Source organism: Phoca vitulina, unplaced genomic scaffold, assembly GCF_004348235.1.
Source record: "Phoca vitulina isolate PV1807 unplaced genomic scaffold, GSC_HSeal_1.0 scaffold469, whole genome shotgun sequence".
NCBI lineage: Eukaryota > Metazoa > Chordata > Mammalia > Carnivora > Phocidae > Phoca > Phoca vitulina.
Window position 1 is genome coordinate 364 of NW_022590156.1, and position 9,491 is coordinate 9,854.

At 49.5% G+C, this 9,491-nt stretch overlaps 1 protein-coding gene across 1 annotated transcript; it reads left to right on the forward strand.

Annotated features, from left to right (window-relative positions):
- Window positions 1-260: 260 nt before the first annotated feature.
- Window positions 261-5,592, forward strand: LOC116629254 (cytochrome P450 2E1; the record flags this gene model as incomplete). The annotated part of the gene is made up of 7 exons (XM_032399551.1): window positions 261-410; window positions 697-857; window positions 1,319-1,495; window positions 1,999-2,140; window positions 3,648-3,835; window positions 4,265-4,406; window positions 5,175-5,592. Coding segments are annotated over 7 exons (1,148 nt in total), but the record flags the coding sequence as incomplete, so codon positions are not given.
- Between the last annotated feature and the right edge of the window lie 3,899 nt (window positions 5,593-9,491).

Here is a 9,491-nt window from a genome sequence, read left to right on the forward strand (position 1 = left end):
TGTTTCACGTGGGAAGACTCCGGGCAAAGTGGAAAAAGACAGTAAACTGATGGTGTGAAGAACACTGGGGGAGGTGAAATGTCAGGTGGAAAGCCAGCCTCAGGGGTACCAGTCAAGCTTCTGGACACCAGGCAGCCCCAGTGCTTGGGTGCCCAGGCTGGACAGTTTGCCACTTGGGTCCCTCCTGCTTGGAGCCACTCACCTTGTCACTCTGCCCCAGGGGGTCTGCAGTAACTCCTCTGCTGTCCCCTCTTCCCTAGGGATTACTTTCAACAACGGACCAGGCTGGAAGGACACCCGGCGGCTCTCCCTGACCACGCTCCGGGACTATGGCATGGGGAAGCGTGGCAACGAGGAACGGATCCAGAGGGAGATCCCCTTCCTGCTGGAGGCACTCAGGGGCACCCAGGGTGCGTGTGGTGGCCAGATCCTTGCACACTCAGCCTGGGGGCAGCCCTGGTGGACCCGTGAGGCCCAGCTGGCACCGAGAGGGTTGCCTTAATCCACAGACACTGTCTGCATCGCAGGGTCCTCTCCATGTCCAGTGTGTTCATCCGGAATAACTGGAAAGTACAGGGACCCCCAGTAGGCTCCCACAAGCCTCGTAGAATTACGGGGGTGCTTAGGATGACGCCTCACAGGCGCTGGAAAGTGTTAGTGGGTGGGAGCTGCCCTGACCGCTCCCCTGTCTTCCAGGCCAGCCCTTCGACCCCACCTTTCTCCTGGGCTTTGCCCCCTTCAACGTCATCGCTGACATCCTCTTCCGCAAGCACTTTGACTACATGGATGAGACGGGTCTGAGGATACAGAGGCTTTTCAATGAGAACTTCTACCTGCTCAGCACATGCTGGCTCCAAGTGAGGCCCCCCCCCCCCCCCCCCCCCCCCCCGCGCCCCCCGGCCCCCCCCCCCCCCCCCCCCCCCGCCTAGTTTGCACCTGCCCGTGGTTGCTCCACTGAGGTTAGGAAAAGGACAAGGACAGGAACTGGGAGACAGGCAGACAGGCCCACAAAAGCCAGAGAACAGCCAGGGCTTGTGTAACTCGATAGCCTGGATGTTGCTTCTGGAGACATCCATCGGGCCCGATGTTTCCCTTGCTGACCACGGGAGGCCGTTTTACCCTTTGAAACAGGACCCCACTAACACGTGACCTCACACACCCCACAACGAGGTGCCAAAAAGATACTGTGAGCCAAAATGTTCTAAATAATACAATGTGATGTCCATAAATTCAAGTTGGAGAAAATAATTAGCCCAGTACACAAAACCATGTTGCATCTGGAAAAAAAAATAGAAATTCCCTCTCTCTCTCTTTCTAGCTTTATAATGTTTTCCCAAGCTACCTGCACTACCTGCCTGGAAGCCATCGAAAAGTATTTAAAAATGTGTCTGAAATAAAAGATTACACTTCAGAAAGAGTGAAGGAGCATCAGGAGTCGCTGGACCCCAACTGCCCCCGGGACTTCACCGACTGCCTGCTCCTGGAATTGCAGAAGGTACCGTGCAGACCCTGGTTCCACGGACCCCGTGTGTCTGCTGGTGGGGTGGGGGCATGCACGTGCATGCTTCAGACCGACACTGGGACACTGCTGGCCCATGCGGGCATGTTCTGATGCTCCTGGTCCGACCGCACATGGCTTCACATGATCATCACACCTGCTCCTAGAGGTGTGGGGACACAGCCAGCCTGCCTGGTGGAACTCAAGCAGCACACACCGTCCATGGTGCTGGCCAGCAAGACGGCTTTCTTGGAGAAGCCCTCAGTGGCTGTGGGGCCAGGTGCGTGGGCCTGTAGTCAGTTTTCTGGGAGCCTTGGTTTCCCTAACTGTGCCATGGAGACGACCATGTCTCCAGGGGATACCCTCATGCACACCTGCCCTCTCCTCCCTGTGGAGCTGGCTGAGCTGTCAGGTTCTTTTGAGGCTGAGGAGGACAGAGGTCTCTCATCCACCTGAAGACGTCTTCTTATGGAGTCCCCGTCTGCCTCTAATATCTGCAGGAAAGATACGGCGCAGAGCCTTGGTGCACGTCGGACAACGTTGCCGTGACCGTGGCTGACCTGTTCTTTGCGGGTACAGAGACCACCAGCACCACTCTGAGATACGGGCTCCTGATTCTCATGAAATACCCAGAGGTCGAAGGTATGCCAAGAGCAGGCAAGGATTCTGGGGCCATGGATTGTCAGGCTGGAGTATTTAGGGTGAAGCTTTCTGTCTGCAAAATGGAAATTGGCATTGCTTGTTAATCCTCACGGCAGTGACGTGGGGATCACTGCATGAATTCAGTGGGCGTGCTCTTGTATATGATGGGTGCCTGGCACTCTTGAATACCAATTCCTCACACCCCACTGACTCACACCTGATTTCAGAACAGAAGAGCCAGTACCAGCGTGGAGAAATGCAATGTCATCTGCATTCTGCTCCACAATATAACCTATTTATGACAGTGAAAATAACATCTACCTTGTCCCTGAACGAGACCTGGCTTGCTAGGCAGAGCAGGGAGAAAGAGAGGGCAGGATAGGGTGAGGGTGTCCTCATGGCTAGCGGCCAGGCCCCTGGGCCCTGCTCCGGGGCGCCCCATCACCCCGAGGCATGCTTGCTGTTGCTGCTAAGGATAATTTGGCTCCTGCTATGTGCCTGGCACAGCATGAGCACCGAAAGACACTGTGCTCTTAAGGGCAGCTGTTCTAGGATATGAGGTAATTTCCCCCAGGGATGTGGAGTGTCACCTGTTCAGGATCAGATCTGACCCCAAAGCCATTGCATTTTCTGTCTCACAGAAGGGTGAGGGGTGAAGGAGCCAAAAGTCTCTGGAGCAAAGCCTTTCACAGAGCTGAGAGAACTTCTGAGTACTGGGGGAACTAGACTGAAAAACTGTTTTACATGATTAATTATAAGTAATCTCCAATATAGAGAAAAAGAAGATAAATATGACGGACACCCTTACACCACTGCCGAACGTACCACGTGTTAGCCTTGGCAGCATCTGCTTCAGGGCTCCTGAAGACAGGCTGCCGAAGCCCCTCCTTGGGACCCCTGCCTGCGCCCCCAGGCTTGTCCCAGGACCGTGTGTGTCATCTCTGTGCTCGCCTTCATACATTTAATGTTTGCTCAGTGTCAGCATACCAGCCATACTGGGTGTGTTTTACATTTTTACCTGGGAACCACATGGTACACAATTTTGTCATTCACTCAATATATTGCTAACCCAGCAACTTGTCAAAGGAAGGGTCGCCCAGCCTGGGGGGCAGCCCTGGTGCTTCCTTGTTCTTCACGCAGAAGGCCACATATATCTGTTTCCATCCTGTCGTTCACCTCCACACTTCCTGAAGGGTGCAATAAACCAGCCTGGGGTCATAATTAAGACAGAGATTTCCCTCCAACTGAAATTTCTAAGAACCTTTTGTTATTCTCTACTCCTGGTGTAATGTCAAGAACTGGATCAGCTATGATCAGCTGGAGGCTAACACATGCTAGAGACTTAAATAGCCTCGCAGAGTGTGGCTCTCATTGGCATTTGTGTATCCAAAGTATCCAGGACACCCCAAAGCACTGCCGAGAGTGCTCCATAAGCATCTGCTGGGCAGAGGGGTGGTTGGGTGCCGAGCCAGCCTGGCATTGATCTATTCTATTCATATCTTGGCAGAGAAACTTCATGAAGAAATCGACAGGGTGATTGGGCCAAGCCGAATCCCTGCCATCAAGGACAGGCTAGAGATGCCCTACATGGATGCCGTGGTGCATGAGATTCAGCGATTCATCGACCTCCTGCCCTCCAACCTGCCCCATGAAGCAAACCAGGACACGGAGTTCAGAGGATATGTCATCCCCAAGGTCAGTTGTGAGCCTGGAGTGCGCACCATGAGCACCACCCTGCCAGCCCATCAGCCAACCCACCAAAAGGCAGGATCCTTTGGCAGATTTGGCTGAATGGTGGGGGACAGGCCTGTGTTCCGCCCCACAGAGTGCTGCTTCCCCAGCAGTCCTCACATGGACCTGGTGACCACCGAATGGAGAAAATCTGGCAGGGGACCCCTGGGCCAGTGCCTGGGGTTTGTGGTACTTCCCAACCTCAGAAACCACAACAGTAGCATCTAGCCTGTGAGCTCCTCTTCTGATGAGATTAGAGCTCTTGTCACCATTTAGACCTGACCCCTGACTGCCTGCCATCTAGTGCTTAAGCAAACGACTTCCCCCACTGGGCGTCCCAGTGGAAAGCTCATGTTTTGTTAATTTGACTGACACAGGCCTTTTTCCTTCTAGGGCACTGTTGTAATTCCAACACTGGACTCCATCTTGTTTGACAACCAAGAATTTCCTGATCCAGAGAAGTTTAAGCCAGAGCACTTTCTGAATGAAAATGGAAAGTTCAAATATAGTGACTATTTCAAGGCATTTTCCGCAGGTAAGAAGAGTGAAGATGTAGGGCCTTCCCTAAGGAACTGTCCCCAGTTCCATGGTCAAGCACCTGTAGGGGGACCCAAGTGTGTTCTCCCCTGTTCATAGAGGTTAAATGACACCTTCTTACCTGAGGTCCTGGGAATGAGATGAATTATTCTTACTTCATAGCAGATACTTCTCTTCATCCAGTGCTAAAACTCTATTTAATAGGACTTAGTGAAAATCTTTCAAAACTGCATTACATAATTCTCCATAATTTTAAACAAGAGTTAATAAACAAAACCTAACGTTTGGTTACCTGGACCCATGGAACCATCTGGCCTTCCCTAGGCTGTGTCCCAGTGCCCTCTCTCAGGCCCTTGGTCTCCTCCAGGGCCTTTCCTCAGTGGCTGGTGGGAGGGAAGTATGTAACCAACTCAATAATACTCAAGGTTAGAGCACTGGCTTCTGGCTGTGGCCCTACCTCTTTCCTGAAAGATGTCAGGGCGAGCAATGGGCAGAGATCGCTCTCCCAACCCCACATAGGTTTATGCTGCTGAGTCCTGGCGACAGAAGCCGTATGAAGGCTGGTCCCTGAATGTGTCTATCATGGATATTCTTATGCGGAAAGGTGTTATGTGCTTCCTTCCAAGGGGCAGAGAGGGGTCCGTTCTGCTTTAGGGTGACAGTTTACCCACAGCCCCCTCCTGCCCGGCCCCCCTCTGCTTCCTTACCTGTGCTGCTGTGTCCTGAAGCTGCCTCAGAGTCTCAGCAGCACTACTGTCATTTCCAGGAAAGCGGGTGTGTGTTGGAGAAGGCCTGGCTCGCATGGAATTGTTCCTGTTCTTGTCCGCTATTCTGCAGCACTTTAACCTGAAGTCTCTTGTTGACCCCAAGGATATTGACCTCAGTCCCATCCTAATCGGTTTTGCCAAGATCCCACCCCATTACAAACTCTGTGTCATTCCCCGCTCAGGCTGAAGAGTCCCACCCCATCCCCAGGCTCTTCGATGCAAACCTGGAGTTTTCCTGCTCCCCCCATGTCCCCTTGGTGCCTCCAGGAAGACCCTCCTTGCACAGTCTCAGTGAAAGTACTCAGGGAAGAAATTGGGCTAGAGGTGCTGCTTTCCAGAGTTATGTACATCAGATTAAATTTGACAGCAAAGTCCAAAAAAGATTGTGTAAAACCAATTAAACAAATTGAAACAAACTATGACCTACTTGAGTCTATGTTGGGGTGCCTGGATCAAGGGTGAGTGAGACTATAGTAATGTAAACGCACCTCTTCCAGGAAAGTAGAAGTACCCAGTCACCATGATTCACAAAAAAGAATACAAACGCTGCTTTGTAGTTTGGAAAAGGGGAAAAATAATATACCTTTGGGGTTTTTTTTGAATTTCTGTATTTATTTATTTATTTTTATTATGTTATGTTAGTCACCATATAGTACATCATTAGTTTTTTTTTTTTTTTTAAGATTTTATTTATTCATTTGAGACACATAGATACAGAGAGAGAGAGAGAGCATGAGCAGGGAGAGAGGCAGAGGCAGAGGGAGAGGGAGAAGCAGACTCCCTGCTGAGCCAGGAGCCCGATGTGGGGCTTGATCCCAGGACCCTGGGATCATGACCTGAGCCGAAGGCAGACGCTTAACCATCTGAGCCACCCAGGTGCCCTCATTAGTTTTTGATGTAGTGATCCATGATGAATTGTTTGCGTATAACACCCAGTGCTCATTGCAATACGTGCCCTCCTTACGACCCATCACCATGCTTACCCATCCCCCACCCCCCTCTAAAACCCTCAGTTTATTTCTCAGAGTCCATAGTCTCTCATGGTTCATCTCCACCTCTGATTTCCCCCCTTCATTTTCCCCTTCCTTCTTTTAATGTCCTCCATGCTATTCCTTATGTTCCACAAATAAGTGAAACCATATGATAATTGTCTTTCTCTGTTTGACTTATTTCACTTAGCATAATCCCCTCCAGTTTCATCCATGTCGATGCAAATGGTGGGTATTCATACTTTCTGATGGCTGAATACTATTCCATTGTATATATGGACCACATCTTCTTTATCCCTTCATCTGTTGAAGGACATCCCAGCTCCTTCCACAGTTTGGCTATTGTGGACATTGCTGCTATGAACATTGGGGTGCATATGGCCCTTCTTTTCACTACATCTGTGTCTTTGGGGTAAATACTCAGTAGTGCAATTGCTGGGTCATAGGGTAGCTCTATTTTTTGAAAGCTTGTTAGCCATGTTAAAAATGTATCCACTACCATCTGTCCCTAGGATATGAAGTTGTTCCTTTGGGCTCACTTCTCAGCATCATGTGCTATATTTTAAGATTAAACTATGTCTGAAAAGTCAACACAGACATCTGTTACTATCTCTTAACATTAAAATGTGACTTTGTATCTGGAACAAAAACTCTAGGCTCACGGGGAACCTGTGTGGAATAAGGCAGAAATGAGGAAATCATTAATCAGCTCAGTGAACTAAACAATGTGGTGAAGCAGTAGAGGAATTTGGAACAAGAACTCTGTCCCCACCCTGTTGGCTCCCACCAAAGCCCCCTGTGTGCTCAGCCTTCATGCTTTGACTGCCCATCTGTGGGATGGGCCTGATGGAGGCCCCTCTATGCAATAGAGTATGAGGGCTGGACAGTGTAGGTATGCAGAGCCTTTGGAACTTGAGCGGCACGCCGAAAGTCCTGCATAAGTGTTCCTTAATAAAATGAATAATGTTTCAAAGCCAACCGTGTAGCATCTTTCAATCTCTCTCTGACTGACCCTCCCACCTCCCTCTTATATGGGTCCTGTGACAATAATGGGCCCACCCAAATAACACAAGATAGTCTCCCTGTCTTAGAGTTCCTAACTTCATCACACATTCAAAACCCCTTCTTCATGTAAAGTAGCATAATCACGGGTTCTGGGATTAGGATGTGTGTGCCATCTTACCCACCATGAAGCACTAGCAAAACCAACATTGACAGACAAATCACAAACTGAGGAGGACCAGCTGCCCCATTCTGAAAGTTGCCTGCCTTTTTCCTGACCATATCTACACAGGGGGTAATACTACTTCCAGCAGAAAAAGATAAGAAAATGTCTTTTTATTTGCTTTGGGGATTTGAAGTTGAGAGAATGCCTAGGAAAATTCTAAAGTACTCAAAAGTGATGAAAAACAGTTGGGAGGGAGAGTGGGGGCTGTTGGGGTGTAAGTGTTTAACTGATCCAGGTAGCAGCAGTTGATTATCAACAGGCTTGGGTTGCTTCCCGGTCAGCACATTCCAAAATGCATCCATGCTGTAGTTTCCCAAGCCCCAGCTCTTACGAGTCTTGCTGTCTCCTTAAGGGCAAGCATGGACGCCAGGTAAAACTACCTTGAAAATTAGTCTTAGCTTAAGAAACCCTCCACTGATCTGAACCACCTTTGGCAGAACAGGAAGAGAAAGGGTGGGGTGGACAAGGGAAAGAAGGAATGTCTTGGTCTGTTCTCTTTGCTGTAACAAGGTGCCATAGACTGTGGTTTATCACCGACTGAAAGGTGTGGAGGCTCTAAGTCCACAATCAGAATGCCAGCAGAGTGGGGTTCTGGTGAGAGCAGATGGCTTTTGGGTCGTAGATTGCTGACTTCCTGCTGTGTTCTCATGTATAGAAGAGAGCTAGCTAGCTCTCTGGCTCTTCTCCTAAGGGCCCTGGTTCCATTCATGGCCTGGTCAGCTCCCAAAGGCCCTGCCTCCTAAGACCATCACGTTGAGAATAGGGCTTCAACATAGGAATTCTGGGGGACACAGACATTTAGTCTATAGCTTTCCATTCCTAGCTTCCCAAAATTCATATCTTCCCACATGTAGAGTACACTGATTCCATCCCAGCAGCCTCAAAGTCTTACTGCTTGCAGTCAGCATTTAAGTCCAAAATCCAGTCTCCCCTAAATATCCACTAAATCAGATGGGGGTGAGACAGGAGGCACTGTTTCTCCTCAAGCAAAACCTCTCTCCAGCTGTTACCCATGACACCAAATGAGTTATGTGATGGGACAGGCGCCTGATAGACACTCCCATGGCAAAAGGGAGAAATGGTAAGGAAAGGAGGGGTGGCAGGTCCCAGGACGTCTAAAGCCCAGCATGGCAGATTACAGGATCTCAACACCTGAGGAAAATCCTGTCTGGCTTGAGGCTCTGCCCTCCAGAACCACTGGGGTGGAGATCCTGTCCCTGAACCTCTGCTGGGTAGGGGTCATGCCCCTGGGCATCCCCAGGTATCCCGGCCCCAAGGACTTCAGGCAGAGGATGTCTGGCTTGTGAAAACAAGGTGATAGTCTCCCTTGAAACTGAAAAGGTGGCTCTCGTAATCTCTGAGTGGACTTCAGGGTCATGCTTCCCTTGCTTTGAAGTACCACATTCTTCACAGCTGAAAAGCTCTATTATTTCAGCCAGTAAAATCCAAGTCCAACAGCCTCCCTTCCTTCCCATCTCTTTCCTCCTCACCTGGTTCCCACCCTGCAAACCTCCCTACCAAAGGATCACTTGGCCACACCTTTAAGTGCTCTCTTCTGAACATGCTGTCTCTCTCTCTTTTTGCAATAAGGATAAGATAAGAATTTCCAACAGATTTTTGCTTAACAATTCCATCTTCAAGTCACTTCTCTCTCCTTGTACTTCCCTATGAGCAGTCAGGAAGGACCTGTCTGTTCCGCCAGTACATTGTTTAGACACCTGCTCAGCTATGTATCCAGTGTCATTGCTTTCAAGTTCTGCCTTCCACAAAACAATGCAACTCAGACACAATTCAATCAAGTTCTTTTCCAGCTTGTTACAAGAATTGCCTTTTCTGCATTGCCAAGTGAGCGTGTTCCTCATTTCTGTCCGGAGCCTTATCAGATCAGTCTTCATGGTCCATGCTTCTGACAACATTTCATACATGATTACTTTTGAATGCTCTAAAGAGACAGAACCTCTCTCTAGAGCTCTCCCCACTTCTGTACCATTACCAGCATCACCTTTAAAAGTCCACGTGCTGTGGACTGAATGTCTGTGTCTCTTCAAAGCTCACATGTCGAAGCCCTAAATCTCAGGTGATGGTATTAGGAGGTGGGA